Source organism: Podarcis filfolensis (genome assembly GCF_964270895.1).
Source record: "Podarcis filfolensis genome assembly, chromosome: 2".
Taxonomy (NCBI): Eukaryota; Metazoa; Chordata; class Lepidosauria; order Squamata; family Lacertidae; genus Podarcis; species Podarcis filfolensis.
Window position 1 is genome coordinate 3,101,504 of NC_139605.1, and position 18,030 is coordinate 3,119,533.

The following is an 18,030-nucleotide window of genomic DNA, read 5'->3' on the forward strand; positions in this document are numbered from 1 at the left end:
AGAATAAAAAAAATATAATGAATAATAGACCAATTCAGCAAAAAATAACCAAGTTGGCAAGCCTTTGGAGTTTTAGTTCTCCCCCCCCTGTCCCCGGTTTAATTTCCCCCTGACCATCAACCCCTGGTGTCTGCCTGGAATTCTTAAGACCATAAATCACAACTTTTCCCCAACTCCTTGCTGGCTTTTTCTTTTTTAAAATTAAAAATAAATTTTTTTGAAAATCAAAATTATTATTATTATCATTATTTTCCAAAACTTTAACTTCAGTCTTTAATAAAACTGTAATAGAACTCCCTCCATTGTTCTTTCCAGGTTGTAGTCTGATTTCCCTTTGTTCCGCTGCTAAAACGTTGTAGTTCGAAAGTTTGGTAAGTCTGCAGGGATGGTTGTTATTCAGGGGCAAAACCTTACGTTCAGTCCCTTCCTTTCTTCAATAGAAAAATCTATTGTCTCCTTTAAAAAAACAAAAAAGAAAACACCCTGAAGACGAGATGTTATTTCCGTTTTGCAGCTTTCCCAGAAGATAACCAGTCCTGTAAAGTTCCATTGGTGTTTTTCCACTTTCCCAATCCTTGTAATGTCCCGAAACTCCTCAAGGGGGATTGTTGTATCTTTGTTTCCTCTAATCCAAAAGTCAATTTGTTATCCATATTCGCCATTTTGTATCCAAATTTTAACAAGTTGTAGCAAATTGTATCAAATTTAACCAGCCAAGTTCTCATAATAAAATCCACTCCGCTTTTCGACTTTGACAGCTATTTTGACAGCTGTCAAGATCTCCGACTCCTTTCACCAGGCTCTCTCTTCAGTCACCCCGGTTCCCAGGGGGGGGGGTTGCGTTTCCCTTCTCCAGTTCCTCCTCCAGCACAGTTCTTGTAGTTCCCCATCGTGAAATTTTGGATTTTTATCAGCAATGCAAGCCTTTTTGGGTCTTGGTTTCCCCGTCCTTGTTTTGGAAAGTTTACAATAGGGAGGGGACTGACTTCCTTTTTGGATCCCCCCCGCTCGTATCCAATTCGAAAAAAAAAATTTTTTTTTCCTCCTTTTGAACCCGATTTCCAAATTTACTCACGGGTTGTTGTTGAAAAGTCCGAATTTTCAATGGAAGAAGTCAGCGCTCTCCGCCGAATGGCATGCGGCTTCGCTCAGCAGGGGAAGCAGAGAACTCAAGGCACCACGCTTCTCCCCGGCACCCGATCCGTAGCCTTTAAAAAGGCTCCTTCACGAGTCGGGAGGGCGCTAACGGTGCAAGCCGAGTCTCCATGTCCACGGCCTCCGTGGCCGTGGTTTCTAAGGGTCCCCGCATCGCCGGTGCGGTAGAACCCAGCCCCTGCCGAGCAGACTCCCTCCGGAGCTCGGAGGGAGTCCGCCATTCGGCGATGGCGCCAACCCGGAAGTGAGATTTTGTTAATCTTTAGGTAAATCTTAAGGGCCAGGAAGAGAGTTCACAAGGAGATGGTAAATACTATTTTTCTTTCCTATAGGTTTATGACCTCTGGGTTTCCTAAATGCATTCCTCCTTGGTTCCTGTTTATTTAGCTTAACCACATATGCATGCTCAAGTAGGAAATAGTTTCTTTGTAGGTAAAAGGATTTCTCTGATCTGACTTTGTCCCACGTGGGGGATTTTTTGAAATGCTCAGAGGAAATCTGATTGGTTCTTACAATAGCTGTGTTAAGAGTTCTTTTGTTAATAAAAGGGACCTGGGCCAGGGTGTGGCAGATTATTATTGGCATTTCCTCCCAGAGTCTTGCTGGCCAAGCCTCGTGTGTATTTTATTAATCAGGGTCCAATCCTTTCCTTCACCTTATTAGGTTAATGGAATAAAAGAGGCCACAACTTTATTGATTACAGCATGTGAGAGGTATTGGCTTAGGCACTGGATAAAACAACAGGAAGGGGTGAGTCTAACAAGGGTTAACCACCAGTAGGAGGAGCCTGTTGATGCAAATACAACTGTACGCTCCCCCTGATGTCACCGGGGGTCGTGCCATGGCCCTAGCCACCACAAGGGCGTCGGACAGGATCCACGACCGCCAGATTCCTTTACCGGAATACCCATAAAGTGCAGAGGTAGGCGATGGCCACACCCTGCCCTCCAATACGCAAACATATTCCAATGCCTAACCGCCAATACCCAAAAAGTTGTGACGATTTGCTACGAGGTAGGAGAAAAACCAAGTGGCTGGTGCCAATTAGCCAGTTCGGCAACCAAGGCAACCAACCACAGGTCCATAGCAAGGTCAAGAACCAAGCTATGGTGTGTGGCTGATCTGACGAAAACCAGCAGCGCAATGAAAGGGAAGCATTGCCGCTGCAGCATTTGAGTGGCTAAACCCCACCCCCAAGCCTCCACCTGACTGGTTGGCTACCAGGGGGCGCAATGTGGCAGCCGGGCCAGCTGGGCAGGGGCTGGAACACCCCCTGCCGACACGGGAAACAGCTCCCGCTCACAACTCCTCCCCTCTGTAAGGAGGAGAGGCTTTCTTAAATTGTGGTGCCCAAAACTGGACACAATATTCTAGGTGTGGTCTGACCAAGGCTGAATAGTACTGCTCTATTTAGCCTCGGTCAGCAGACACATGGAATACTGTGTCCAGTTCTGGGCACCACAATTGAAGAAGATTGTATGCGCAGAGGAGACCGACCAAGATGATGAAGGGTCTGGAAACAAGTCTCAGGAACGGTTGAAGGAGTTGGGTATGTGTAGCCTGGAAAAGAGGAAACTGAGAGGAGATGTGATAGAGCAACTTAAATATCTAAAAGTCTGTCCCATGGAAGATGGAGCAAGCTTGTTTCCTCTTGCTCTGGAGGGTAGGATCAGATCCAATGGATTCAAGTTCCAAGGAAGAAGATTCTGACTAAATGTCAGGAAGAACTTTCCGACAGTAAGAGATGTTTGACAGTGGAACGGACTTCCTCACCTTGGAAGATTGTGGACTCTCCTTCCTTGGAGTGTTGGACAGCCACCTGTCATGAATGCTTTAGTTAAGATTCTCCCTTTGCAGGGGTTTGGACTAGATTACCATCCAGGCCCTTCCGACTCTATGATTCCCTGAACGAATTAAGCCCACGAAGGATGGAAAAAAGTTTCAGTGATAAACAGAAATCCTACTAGAGAAGAAGAAATCTTCAGAAGGATGTTAGCATAGAAAATGTGGAAGATTGTTCAGGTAGAAAGCTCATCATAGGGACATCAGTGTAGATAGAAAAGATGCCTTACTTATACATAATTTTGAATTATTATTATTATTATTATTATTATTATTATTATTATTATTTATGCCCTGCCCATCTGGATGAGTTTCCCCAGCCTCTCTGGGCAGCTTCCAATCGAGTGTTAAAAACAATACAGCGTTAAATATTAAAAGCTTCCCTAAACAGGGCTGCCTTCAGATGTCTTTTAAAGATAAGATAGCTACTTATTTCCTTCACATCTGAAGGGAGGGCATTCCACAGGGCAGGCGCCACTACCGAGAAGGCCCTCTGTCTGGTTCCCTGTAACCTCACTTCTCGCAATGAGGGAATATTTAAAGATGTAATTTAAATACTTCATCATTGATTCCCCCCTCCTTTTCCTTCCAAGCTGTTGCTGTTAGAGATGAATTATATGTTACGGCTGTATGGGAGATAAGCAGGTCAAAACTTACGCTATGAAATTTAGTATTTTAGTAAGGATTTTTTCTTATGGAAGTGGAAACCATCGTGCGAGCGATAGATTGACGTGCGTGTGCAACCCACACGTCATTTTCGGACCCAGAAGACAAGGGGGGGGCAAAATGGGCTTTTGCATGACTGCTGCTGTGCGATGACCCAAACGGCGAGTTGCCTGTACTTAAGTTGTGTTGTATTGGAGAAATAAAGTTCTGTTTGGTGGGGATGACTGAAAATCCTTGGAGTTCTTTGTAAACCTCAGAGAATGTGCAAGTAGGCAAAGTTTCTGTGATAATTCAGATGGTGCGGAAGGTTGTTAGTGGAGAATGTGTCTGGTAAGGGGGAAGATGGCCTGGGGGATGTGGAGATCCAAGCATGTCAGAATGATCTCAGGACTGCAATACCTCAAGGACCGCCTCTTCCCATATAAACCTACCGGGACCCTGAGATCATCTTCTGAGGCCCTCCTTCGTGTGCCTCCTCCTCAAGAGGTCTGTAGGGCAGCAACACGAGAACGGGGCCTTCTCTGCAGTGGCTTCCTGTCTGTGGAATGCTCTTGCCAGGGAAGTTTGCCTGGCGCCTTCATGATGAGGCATCTGATCAAGAATTGTATTTTAAAATGAGCTTAAAAAATATATATATTTGTAAATGTTTGTATCTCTCATGCCAGGCAGAAACCATACTCTGGGAGCTGGTTATCTTCTTGATCAAGGCCCCCCCTGATCTATAGCAGTGCCTCAAGGTTGTAAAAGGAAATTACAGGCTAGGAGCAAAAGGTCACACTGACCATACAAATTATAGAATAATCAAGTTGCAAAACACAATTAAGAGTTGGTAAATAGTAATAATTGTGCCTCCCATTAGAGACTTGAGCCACATTTTCATAAGGTTAAAAGGGCAAATAAACAGCAACTGGACTAGGCAAAGCAGCTCTCTGAAACTGCTTTGAATCTTTAGAATTTAGAATTTAGCTTAGCTTTTACTAAGTTCCCTTTCTTCTAAAAAACTATATATGTTATGAAATATATTGGCTTAAATGTAATTATGCAAAGGATTTAGAAAGTAAGAAATGTTAGATTCTTATTTCATAGAATCATAGAATCATAAAGTTGGAAGAGACCACAAGGGCCATCGAGTCCAAACCCCTGCCGAGCAGGAAACACCATCAGAGCACTCCTGACATATGGTTGTCAGTCTCTGCTTAAAGACCTCCAAAGAAGGAGATCTTTCATAGATGGTGTGTGAGGAGGTGAACCCAAAATATCTGTTTAAGATAAAAATTAGAACCATTAGCCATCTGTTTTGCAGGGAATAGGGCAAGAGGGGCCAAAGGTTATCTGGTAATGAAGGTGCCTGGTCGAGGTAAATGTAAGATATATGACTACTTATTTGCCATTTATGAATAGAAGAAAATATAGCTCTCTGTCTCCCATAAAAGGTAATAGGAAATGGGTGTATCTTTTATGATTGGTTCTAGCAAACAGCCAATAGGAATTTCAACCAGGCTGATTGGACAGAGGCAGCCAAAGGGAGGAGAAAGGGGGCTGGATTGAGGAAATATAAGTGCTGGCCATAATGGCAGGAGGGCAGGCCAGAGCTTGGTAACCATATACCACTGTGCCTCACATTTATTTGTCTGACAAATAAATTATTATTTTAATTTCTCTATTGCTGCGTTGAATATTTCATTCCAGCTAAGCGTTAACCACAAGCAGGGTGCTACAATTATACACCTTTAGGCACCGGGCAAAAACCTTCCTCTTTAACCAGGCCTTTGGTTGACCTGATTGACATCCTATACCCTTTTAAAATGTGGCTCCTTTCGGGGGGTGGGTGTTATTGGGTTGTTGTTTTTATTCTGATTATATATGTTGTGATCTTTTCTGTGAAGTCCGCTGAGAACTCTATGTATACAACGGTAAATAAATCATGGAACTTCGAAGTGTCAGGCATAGCTCTAATGGCTTTAGCCCAAACGTAGCAGAGTTTTCCTGCACAGCGAAGAAGCTAGTTGAGGTGGAAATGACTAGTCAGCTAGACTCAGAATAACTATTTACAGGATTTATTAATAGGAAAAATAAAACCAGCAGAGTTTCTGCATACAAAACAAAGCAAAATAAATCCTTTCTTTCTCTCTCTCTCTCTTAACCATGCACAGCACTCCTACTCCTAACACACCCCTAACACACCAAACTGTGCTAGCAATCCCTAGATAACAGAATTGAGTGCTGGTCGTTAACCAATCAGAGTAAGTAGTTTCTAGGTCAAGCTGACCTTGGCTTTCTGCCAAGAGTAAATTGACACGGCCTTGAGTTAATTGTGTGAAGCCAGAATCTGTAAGTTTCCCATGAGAACCAATTAACAGAAACTGAACACCCCCTCACAGATTCTGCTGGACAATTAACATCAAATACACCTATGTAGGAGATTATTTTTCCAGCAAACCTAAACCCTTGCACATTCGCTTGTTCTTTACCTTTGCCAATGGTTTAGTTAACACATCTGCTACATTTTCTTCACTTGATACATAAGTACAGGTGATTACATTGTCTTGTACACAGCAACGCACATTTTGGTATTTTACAGAGATATGTTTGGAACGCGATTTGAAACCCTCTGTTTTACTTAAGGTTATACAAGCTTGATTATCAATGTAAACTTGTACTGGTTCTCCACAATTTACATTTAAATCTGTTAACAAATGCTTGAAATAAATCACCTCGTTGCACAATTCACTCAACGCGGCGTACTCTGATTCCGTTGATGACACACTTACAACGTCTTGCTTGCGTGACCGCCAGCTGATTAAAGCTCCACCGACCATTATGACTAGTCCTGTGACAGATTTTCTATCCGGCAAATTTCCCCAGTCACTATCACAGTAGCAACTCAACATTTCATCCTCTGAAGAATTTAATTGTAACATATAGCCAATTGTCTTTTTGAGGTATCTCAGAACTTGTTTTACCCCTTTCCAGGCATTTAGTGTGGGTTTTGAGACCAATCTACTTAATATGCCTACTGCATAGCTAATATCAGGTCTGGACCACTGTGCTAGATACAATAAACTTCCAATTACAGAATGATATACATCAGGATGTTCAAATTCAGGACTCTCATCTGTATGAAGTGTTTTTATGAAACCTGGATCCATAGGCACCACTGCCCCTTTGCAATCCTGCATCCTGTATGTAGTCAGTAGTTGTTTAACTTTGTTCTGCTGACTAATTAGGCAGCTGCCATCTTGGGCCCAGCACACTTCCAACCCTAGATATGTCCTAACCAGGCCTATGAGAGTATCCTTGAGCCACTAAACGAGCTTTGTATTTGTACTTTCCTTTCACCAGAGGTTTAAGTTTGTACACCCACCTGCAGCCTACAATCTTTGCCCCCTCAGGCGCTGCTACTGGTGTAAAAACCTTGTGCTCATTCAGAGAGGACATCTCTTCCTCCATTGCCTGCTTCCAGAGCTCTGCCTCCTCTTTTGGTAACTTTAACACCTCCTGAAAACTCTTGGGCTCTGCAATTACACTAAACACATTTGCAGTATCTGGAGAAAAACGCACCGGAGGCACTCCTTTGTTTTGTCTTTTAGATCTTCTGGGAGAAAATTTTTCTTCTGACCCACTTTCCTCCTCAGAACTACGACCTCTCTTTTGTTGCTTAGCAACTGGTCTCTGGCTAATTCCACTTTCTTGAGAGCTCTTATCTGAACTTTCCTCCCCCTCAGACTCTGATTCTCTATGTTTACCTTCAGAGTCATGAAGCTCCTGGGAAGGTTCAAACCAAACCTCAGTATTGGCATGTAGTCTCTCCCAGCCACTATGTTCACAAAAAGTGGCATTCCTGGAGATCACAATGCCATTTGTCCCTTCAGCAAAGCGGAAACCTTTTCCCAGCTCCTGGTAACCTACAAACACTAACTGTTTGGTCTTAGGATCTCCCTTCTTTCTCATTTGTTTTGGAATTAATACCCAGGCTTTTGATCCAAACACATGCAAATGGTCAATTTTGGGTTTTTTCTGAAACAATTTAAAGTATGGAGTTGTACCTATTGTTTGATGAAAGAGCCTATTTTGGAGATAACACGCGGTGAGCATGCTCTCCCCCCAATAAGACATGGGCAAATCAGCATCATCAAGCATGGCAAACATCATGTCTTGTAAAGATCTGTTTTTTCGCTCTGCAACGCCATTCTCCTCTGGGGAAAAAGCGTTCGTTTTTCTATGCCCAATGCCACGCTTTTGTAACCAATCTCTAAAAGCATTTGACATAAATTCGCCACCTCTGTCCGTCTGAATCCTTTTGAGTTTAATGGACAGAAATCTTTCCACAGATGCCACCCAGCTTTTAAACTTAGTGAACACGTCACCCTTATTCTTCATGGGAAAAACCCAAGAATAACGCGTGGCGTCATCCACAATTGTTAATGAAAAACGCGATCCACCCCTGCTTACAGCAAATGGACCAATTACGTCCATGTGAACCAGCTGTAGCGGTGACTCACTAACTCTGTCACTTCTGGGGTAAGAGACTCTGTGGGTTTTAACCTTTTTACAAACATTACAATCAAGGTACTTGTTACAACTCTTTAAATTACCCCCATCAGCCAATTCAGACATTTTTAGTACACTTTTCCAGCCAGCATGCCCCATTTTCCTATGCAATAAGTGCACACAGTTGTCATGTATAGCTTTGTTATTCACTGCAGGCTGAGATTTACTGACTACTGCTGCAACTTGAGATCCCGCTTTAAGCCAAAACAAGCCTCCCTCTGACTTAGCAGTGCCTAAAATCTCACCAGCCTTCTTTATAATGCAACTGTCTCCTTCAAAATACACTTTAAACCCAGCTTTTAGCAAACAATCTACAGACATCAGATTGCCCCTTAATGAAGGCACATAAAGTACATTTTTCAGGCATTCACGAAGACAAGGAACAAAAACTGCACCCCCCGAAATCACTTCGGAAGTACTTCCGTCTGCTAGAGCCACCTGGCTGCGCTGTGCTGAGTTCTTGGAAACAAACAATTCATCTGAATTTACGATGTGCCGAGAAGCTCCCGAATCAACCACCCAGACAGCTTGTTTCTCATCAGCAATCTTGACCTCGGCGGTCACCAGCTGAGCCGACTGTTTTTGTTTGAAGAACTTCTTTTTCCGCTGCTGCTGCTGCTGCTGCTGATCTCGTCTCTGCTCCTGCACCGGCAACTGAGACTTGACCAACTCAGGACATTGTCGTTTTAGATGCGCTGAAGACCCACATCGGAAACAACGCCTAACAGCAAACGCTGACTCCTCATCGGTACGCTGCTTTTGCTTCACCTCTGGCACGGCATGAGAACTCCTTCCAAACCGCCCGCCTGTAGAAGCCTCTGCAGCAAACGACCTTTCTTGCCTCTTCTGCCATTCTTCAATCAAACGCCCAGTAACGTAACTGATTGACAAATCACGCTCCTGTATGCCTTCTAGAGACAAAACTAAATTATCCCAGCTTTCCGGGAGAGAACTCAAAATAATAGCCACCTTCTCCTGCTGGTCTAATGCACAGTCTCTTTCCTGTAGCGCAGCAAACTTTAACTGTAAACTGTGTAGGTGTTCCTGCATTGTAACCCCAGGCTGTAACATTGCCTTGTACAATGCCTTGCGAATGAACAGCTTGGAAACCGCTGTCTCACGCACATGGAGTTCTTTAAGTGCTTTCCACACACCTCTAGCTGTCTTGATTCCCCTCACATACGGCAACTGGGAATCTTCCAGCCCCAAGACAATTGTGGCCCTTGCTCTTTGGTCTTTATCGAGGTCTTCATCATCAGGCTTCGCAGGAAACTTACTCACCACTTGCCAGAGACGATCCCTCTGCAGCACTGCCTGCATGCGTTCCGACCACAGCAAGTAATTGGAGTCATTCAGACGCTCAAAAGCCATCTGAACTGGTTGTGAGGCCATCTTGAGAGCGATGTCCCTGGAACCCGGAACCAGCTACTCACGACCACCGAGAGAGACAACAGGAACCACAGCACCCAGCACTCACACGCTGCAGCTGTTGTCCTTGTGTCCACTGCGTCACCAGCTCACAACAGTCAGGAACCAGCCAGTGTCCATCTGCTGCACCAACAGGAACAACAACTTCTGGAACTACTGGAACCAACGCCGTTGATGCTGACACCACCACAACTCAGGCTGGCAGCACAATACCCATAACCTCATGGAACTTCGAAGTGTCAGGCATAGCTCTAATGGCTTTAGCCCAAACGTAGCAGAGTTTTCCTGCACAGCGAAGAAGCTAGTTGAGGTGGAAATGACTAGTCAGCTAGACTCAGAATAACTATTTACAGGATTTATTAATAGGAAAAATAAAACCAGCAGAGTTTCTGCATACAAAACAAAGCAAAATAAATCCTTTCTTTCTCTCTCTCTCTCTTAACCATGCACAGCACTCCTACTCCTAACACACCCCTAACACACCAAACTGTGCTAGCAATCCCTAGATAACAGAATTGAGTGCTGGTCGTTAACCAATCAGAGTAAGTAGTTTCTAGGTCAAGCTGACCTTGGCTTTCTGCCAAGAGTAAATTGACACGGCCTTGAGTTAATTGTGTGAAGCCAGAATCTGTAAGTTTCCCATGAGAACCAATTAACAGAAACTGAACAATAAACTCGATAAATAATAAAGAATAAGAATCTCCTTGTAAAGGGAGTGGGTTTCATGAGTTCACAGTGTCCAGATGTAGATACTCTATGTAGAGCGTATATATATTTGCATACATCCTAAAAGAATATATAGGTCCTGACCCCAACGAAAGGTGCATTGCTATTTAAAATCCAAGCTGACTTTTCCACCCTATGCTGGCCCATGTCAAAACAGGGCAGCTGCTTCTCTGTGTTCTTGCAAACATGTTTTCTCCAGCTCTGCATCTGCTCCTCAAGCCACAGAGAGACTCCAGAAGGTTGCCAGGGCGATGCTTCCCCACCTCATAAATATTCTTATTTTTCCCAGGGATTTCTCCAGAGATTCATAATTTCTCGCACTGAGTCTGAAAAGTCTGGTGCATAAAATATCCCCTGTCTTGTCAATTCCCTAAACAGCTGCAGACAGTGAGAGGGATAGAGCAAAAAGCCTACATTACAAATGAAAAGTGGCTGTGCTCTTCCTTCTTTCCCTCGTGCTTTTAGGACACCCCAAACGGGCTAGTTTTAAATGTCACCACAAACATATTTTTGAGGGTGGCAGGTTGTGCACAACCATCTCATCCCCCTGCAATCCCAAGGGTTGTGTTAGAGCGCCCCAAACTTCCAAGTGGCCCCTGAAATCCTATTTTGGTTTAAGAAAGGGATGAACCTAATATTGTTTTCAGGCTGGGTTGCTTGAACCCCCTATGTGAATTTCCTCTTGTTCTTGGTCACAAGGAATGGGTTTCAAGTCCCCCTGACCCATGTGGCCCCTTCAGCCCCCATTTTGGATTAAGGGCCCAATGAACCTGAATGTTTTGCTTGGGATGGGCTGTGAGCACTCAACACAACCAACTCATCAAATCTTTTCTTTTAATAGTTTTTATTTGATTTTACAAGTATAAGATTATAACAATACAGCCATACATATCTATATTTAAAGATCTCTCCAAATCTTCGGACTTCGCAGCTTCCCCTCCATGGGTTCAACTGCATACTGTTCAATAGTCCATATTTTACATTACTCCATTTTCTCCATAGCAATTGCTACATTACGAGTGTTATTGCAATCCTGCTAATGTTTTCATCTGCTTACAGTGGTCATCAACTCATGAATTCTGATCAGGAGGAATGGGTTTTGATTTCCCCCAATCTTCCACATGCTCCCTGAAACTCCCCCCTTTTCTAAAGTTAAGGGCCCAATGGAGCTAACCATTTTTGTGGGTTTCATGCAAACTCTCTATAAGCGTGGTCTGTTGCATGTCCCCACAGCCATCTATGGGTCCCAGAAACACAAGGGTCCTGAACACAAGGATCATAAAGTTCCCGCACCACTTTGATTGCGCTACGCACCCTGATTGCTTCTTGGTGTCTGCAGTACGGATGGCTCCCACCTCCCGTGATTCTCCAATACAGTTTTGGAAGTTCCAGGCAGCTGTAAAAGTTCTATAAAGTTTATAAAAGTGAAATCTTAGTCTGCTTCAACAGAAGTATAGTGTCCAGATCAAGGGACGTAATAGTCCCACTCTATTCTGCCTTGGTCAGACCACACCTGGAATACGGTGTCCAGTTCTGGGCACCATAAATTAAGGAAGATATTGATGAGTTGACAGACATGGGGTGGAGGCTGACCAAGATGACCAAGGGCCAGGGAGGAATGTGGGAGGCCACCTCTCCATCCTGACCCTCCCAGGGAGGAGGAAGAGGCAGACAGTATAGATTTACAACAGGGGTTTGAGGGAAGTCACAGCTCAGAGGCAGATGAGGGGGAAAGTTGGGAAATCATGAGAGAGCCAGAGCAACATCTGGCTGACATGTCATTAGAAAGCATTCTAGACCCACCATCTCCCAGAACCCAGCGAGCCTTAAAAGTAGGAGAGCAAAGAGGTCAAAGACAGAGGGTACTTAGCAGCACCCGCAGAGGAGGTGATGATGAATGAGGAAGTGAGAGAGCCGGGGGCTGGAGATTCACTTGGAGAAATAACAGGAGTGACAGTGGACATCCTTGTTCCCTTCCAAGAATAATTACAAAATTTTGGTAATGTGAATTCCCTGTGATCTATGTGATCTATATCTTCCAAAGTTTTAACAAATTTTCAGCCAGATCCAAATTTCATAACTACTTCCATTAAGTTGGTTGGTTCTACATGATCAAACGAGGGTAACGATTTTTTAAACTGAAACATCATTTTTCAAGAATCTCACTTCCCTACCTTCTTGAAAAATAATATTTTAAGAATCAGGTGCTATTTTTAGTTTTTGCTGTCAGGTGCTCCTTTGTGTTCAGATCAGGTCTCAGCAAAATAATGTAGCATTTGGGAATGAAGATGCAGCCCAGGAGCCCAGCACTGGAGGCCAAGATGGAGAAAACCTGCACGGCTACCATGTACTTCCCCTTGGTGCTCAGGTAGGTGGGCACAAAGGACACCCAAACACTGCAGAAGACCAGCATGCTGAAGGTGATCAGCTTGGCTTCATTGAAGGCCCCAGGCAGCTTTCTGGCTAGGAAAGCCACCGTGAAGCAGATGGCCGCCAGGAAGCCCATGTAGCCGAGGGCACCATAGAACATGGCCACAGACCCTTCGTTGCATTGCAGGATGATCTCCCCAGGATGGGAGTGCATGTCAGAGTCTGGGAATGGTGGCGAGATCCCCAGCCAGATCATGCAGATGACAACTTGGACACAGGAACAAGAAATGACAGTGGAGTTGGCCAGACTCTTCCCCAGCCATGTCCTCACTGAGTTCCCTGGCTTGGTGGCCAGGAAGGCCAGAACCACAGTGATGGTTTTTGCCAACACAGAAGAAACAGCAACAGAGAAGATGATGCTGAAGGCTGTTTGTCGGAGAAGGCAGGTCCCTTTCCTTGGCCTCCCAATGAACAGGAAGGAGGACAAAAAGGAAAGCAGGAGGGAGACGAGGAGGATGTAGGAGAGGTCCCGGTTGTTGGCTTTGACTATGGGAGTTTCGTTGTATTTAATAAAGATTCCTAAATCAAAGCTTGTGGCTAAGGACCCCAGGAGGGCAAGGGAAAGTAGGACAACCCCCAGAGATTCTTCATAGGCTAGGAAGGTGATATGCTTGAACACACATTGATCTCGGTTCATGTTTGGATGCTGATTTTCTGGGCATTTTTGGCAATGGTCTGCATCTGCAAAAGAGAGAGAGAGAGAGAGAAAGAGTAATGTCTACTACTCTGGATTCAGCCAAGCCCTGAGCAGTATCTAGCCTCTGGGGAGGGATTCAGTTGTAGACCAAGTCAGTTTGGGACAGCCACAGATCACTACAGGTATTTAATTAGGTTTTTCTAAACATTAGCTCTAACCCGAAGAAATGTGGGACAGATTCCAGGGCTGGAGATTCCCAGCTTGGCCTCTGGCAGGTTGGGCTGCTTGGAGCCCCCTATACCAGGGCCAAAAGGAGGATCAGGGGTCTGTGCAGAAGTCTAATATCTACCCTAGGTCCATAACAATCTCCCTGCTTAAGGACCCCGGGACAGTTAAGTCTAGTCAAAGACAACTTTGGGGTGCAGCATTCATCTTGCTTCAGGCCAAGGGAGCTGGTGTTTGTCTACAGACAGCTTTCCGGGTCATTTGGCCAGCATGACTAAACCGCTTCTGGCGCAAAGGAGCACCATGATGAATGCCACAGCGCACGGAAACACCGTTTACCTTCCCACTGCAGTGAAACCTAACCATCTACTTGCACTGGTGTGCTTTCGAACTGCTAGGATGGAAGAAGCTCAGAGAGAAACGGGACCTCAGCCCGTCGCGTGGTTTCAAACTGCTGACCTTCCGATCAGCAAGACCAAGAGGCTCCGTGGTTTAGACCTCCCTCCTTCACATTTGATCAAAGGTATTTTTTGGAGTAAGGATGAATAGTAGGGCTAAGAAGTGGGAAATGGGTGGGCAGGCATTTAGTGATTGACATGTTTATATCCTCCTTTCCCAATCAGCTTAATATATTTATATATAATGATGATGATGATACATTTTAGAACAATATCGTAAAGAATAATCATAAAAAGAGATTGATGATGATGATGATAATGATAATTTGAACCACCCAGTTCTCTCCCACACATGAACCATAGCAGCCTGATCCTGCCCAGAAATGGTTTTGAGAGATTCCTGACTGAACCCTTCTCTCTTCCCCAAGGCCAGCCTTTCCCTTGGAGTCACCCACCTTCCTGAGTGGAGATGGTCCCTTCTGCACAGGGAAGACATTCATAACAGCAAAGAGGCTTCCCTTCCTGAATCACCTTGACGGATCCAGGGCGACAGCTTTCCACACACCTGGAAGTAGGAAGGGTCTAGGCACAAAGACGAAGAGCGTCAATGAGAATTGTTCTTTGAGAAATAGTATGTTGTCATCTGCTGTAGCATCTAGACTATAGCTTGAAACTCAGCATTTCCCATCACTGTCCATTACATGAATGATTCATGATTAAATTCAGAAAAAAACAAAGGACCTCCATTAAATAAAGTTCTGTATATGGGCCATGAGCTATTCACTACTGATAAAATACATGCAACAAGAGAAAAGCGAGGAACCCCCCTTTCCCCATTCACACAGTTTAGCAGGAAGCCTCCTTTGGCACCCAGCTGAGCAGAGGAGCTGTAGGAACTATCTGGAACAACGGCCCAGTGCTGGAGTTGACAGGCAAGTGAGGGCAGCAGCCCACAGAACAGGGAGCACTTATTAGAGCTCATAGAAAAGACAGCAAAATGACAGGCATCATTCCCACTCCCCGTCACCTGATTGAGCCACTTGGGCCACACAATGGCCTCCTGGTCGATGGAGCACTTCAGGTCTGGGGATCCCTGTCTGTCAATACTCCCAAACTTCACTCTGAGGACGGATTTATTGGGGAACACCACCCAGTTCACAATGTCCAAGTCGGCTGCCAGCTCCCCGTTCTCATCCAAATACACTCTGTCCATGGAAGAATTGTAGAACTGGGTGTTTCCTAGGAAAGGGTGGAGCTGGAACAGAAGCAAAGATGAGAGCATTTAGAATAAAGGGAAGCATAGGCCCCTGTTTTGCTGGCCCAGAAATGGAAAGTGAGCAAGGTCCCAGCTAAAGAGGATTGGCAACTTAAGTGGACGGAATATGCAGAAATTGCAGATTTAACATACAGAATAAGAGAGCAAGAAGAAGATACATTGAAAGAAGAGTGGAAAGCATTTATTGAGTATAGGGAAAATAACTGTATGCAGCTGAAAACGGTGGCAGCATTAAGATAAATTCAACCACGTAAATAATGTTTAATGGATGTAAAAGTAGAAAACTGATTTGGTTATAGCAAAATATACAGGGGTGTATAAGATGTAAAATGAACCACGGAAAGAGAAGAAGGGAAGTTATCGGATATTTTAGAGTTTGTAAAATGTTTATTTGGAATTGTTAGGCTGAAAATTTAATAAAAATTATCTAATAATAATAATAATGGAAGCATAATGACAATCCACTTCCCCTTTGCTTAGAGCTGGTTGCAGACTCAAATAGTAATGGAGGGATCTTGTCACTTTTGGTTCATACTGTTTTCTCTCTCACACACAAACCCCAATCTTAAATTCAGTTCTCCACATTTCTGAAGCATTTTTTAAATAATAATAGAAACTCATCAGAATTCTTCAGCATTTCTGTGTGATTTTCTCCTAGTAAGCATGTTTTTGAAGGATGCTGCCCCCTTGGATTCTTTCAGAAAGAGTGAATTAGGTTCGTTTTTCCTTTCAAGGCAAACTGAATGAAATCTCTAATATGGGCTTCAGCAGGGAAAGGCAGGAGCTTGGTGGAGGGAGCAGAGAGCCAGAGCAGAGTCAAGTGGGTGTGAAAGGAACAGAGATTAGAGACAGCCTGATCAATGTCATCTCCCCTGCCAAAAATAATTCCAACTTGCGGGGAAAGGAGAATTGGGCACATGATGGGAGCAGTTGCTCGGGGGGCTGTGCAATGAGGCAAGAATAAGAATAGCAAACAGAAATGAAAAATGTATATGTATTAAGGAAGGTTTAAAATGGAAAACGGGTAATGTGTTTTGCAAACTTTGGGTTTTTTCCATAGTAGTTTTTTTCTAAAGGGCTCTGGGCTCTTGCTGAGATTAAGATTAACTAACTGGTTTAACATGTGAGTGTTGTAACCTTAGATCATGTGATGAAGGTATTGGATTGCAATATCTCCTTTTTGAAGGGAGTTGCCTTTTTGTCTTTGGCTCCAAAACTCAATAGAGGCAATATGTAAAGGAAGCTCTCCTGAAGGTAAAAGAGAGAGAGAGAGAGAGATCCCGAGCCTGTGCTGGACAGAATGATGTTCTCATTCTGTTATAAAGAGTTTGTGAGTAAAGAGTGAATAATATTTCTATGCGCCTGGACAATAATTCATTTCCAAAAGGAAATGAATGCTTCCAGTTCTTATGCTTCCAATCGTTTCAAACTGCACAATATTCAATATCTGCAACAATACAATCGATTGTCATGCTCAGTTGAGATGTCTATGAAGGGAAAGAAAATACCTGCCATGGCTGTAGCCTTTGAAGTCCCATTCTCTCAGTTCCCCTCTGCTTAGATCTAGATGAATATGCAGCATTTAAGGCACGAGCCACGGCTTGCACAGTGTTGTAGATCCTGTAGCTGTCTAGAGAGAGGATTCTTTCCAGATCATCTTGGGGAAGCCTCTCCAGTTTCTCTCTCTCTCTGCATCTTGTCCGGCCTTTCACTGAGAATGCATGCTTTAAATAGAAACAATTAAAAGCATCCTCCCAAAACTTCTTAATACCAAAGAAAAAGGGTAGAAAATCACCGTATTTTGCCCCTTTACTTGTCTCAGTGAAGAAGGAAAATATACCATGGATGTGTTGGAAAGATATCTCATTATACATCAGCTCCAGGGCGACATCCCACAAAACTGTTGTGATGAAGATTTTCCCAACAATGGATTTCATCAATATGTCAAAAAACTGTTGTATAATTTGTAGTCCATTTAAGAAATAACTCCTTTCCCCGTAGTAAACAAATACATGCACTTGCCTCCACTTGCGGAATGGAAGACGAGGTATGTATACTCCATTTGTATTCAGTCCTTGGATGCTTTGTGAGATGACAACACAGACTCCGCTCTTGATGAGCACGGGTGTCAAGCTCTTCAGGAACCTCTCTCCATTGTCGGTGTCTGGTGCAAGGAGGCCAATCAAGGTCCATCGGAAGTGCTGGAGCAGCTTGACAATCCCTGGGTACAGGGCTTCTTCTTTGGGGACCATCCGGTAGAAAAAAGGGAAATGCCTCTTATCATTCAGAACATGAGAGACAAAAGCATAAGTGACCTGGGAAGAGAAGGAAGATTTGTATCTTGTTTGATTTCAGATCAAAGCCTAAATATTTCTAAGCCCAACATGAGATTGGGAAGGTCTTAGGCAGGAGGAAGGTCCAGTGCAAGGACCCTTTGGTGGGAACAGTGATTTCCTTGAAGGTTGTGGCAGCCGTAAAGAAGGCAAATTTGATGCTAGGGATCAACAGGAGGGTAGTTGAAAATAAGACTGCCAATATCATAATGCTATTATACCTCTCTCCATTCCTACCTGTGGGATTTTATAGATGCCCAACACGTTTGAAATCTGGATGGAGTTTTGAGAGTCGGACCCTTCGAGAACAGCCAGTAAGTTAGTCTGTTTACCACAGCTGTAGTTTGGAAAGTTCAGCTGCCC

General features: G+C 44.0%; 1 protein-coding gene and 1 long non-coding RNA gene across 2 annotated transcripts in view; one reads left to right on the forward strand and one right to left on the reverse strand.

The window, feature by feature from the left end:
* LOC310757463 overlaps positions 1-18,030 on the forward strand; it is a 253,294-nt gene that overhangs the window by 139,930 nt on the left and 95,334 nt on the right. The window lies entirely within an intron of this gene.
* On the reverse strand, positions 11,786-17,722 carry LOC310755836 (vomeronasal type-2 receptor 26-like). Its single transcript, XM_083599152.1, has 4 exons — positions 16,843-17,722; positions 15,086-15,313; positions 14,514-14,640; positions 11,786-13,479 (listed from the first exon to the last, which is right to left on the reverse strand). The coding sequence occupies exons 1-4, from the start codon at positions 17,584-17,586 to the stop codon at positions 12,569-12,571; spliced, it is 2,010 nt and encodes a 669-aa protein (XP_083455278.1). The 5' UTR covers positions 17,587-17,722; the 3' UTR covers positions 11,786-12,568.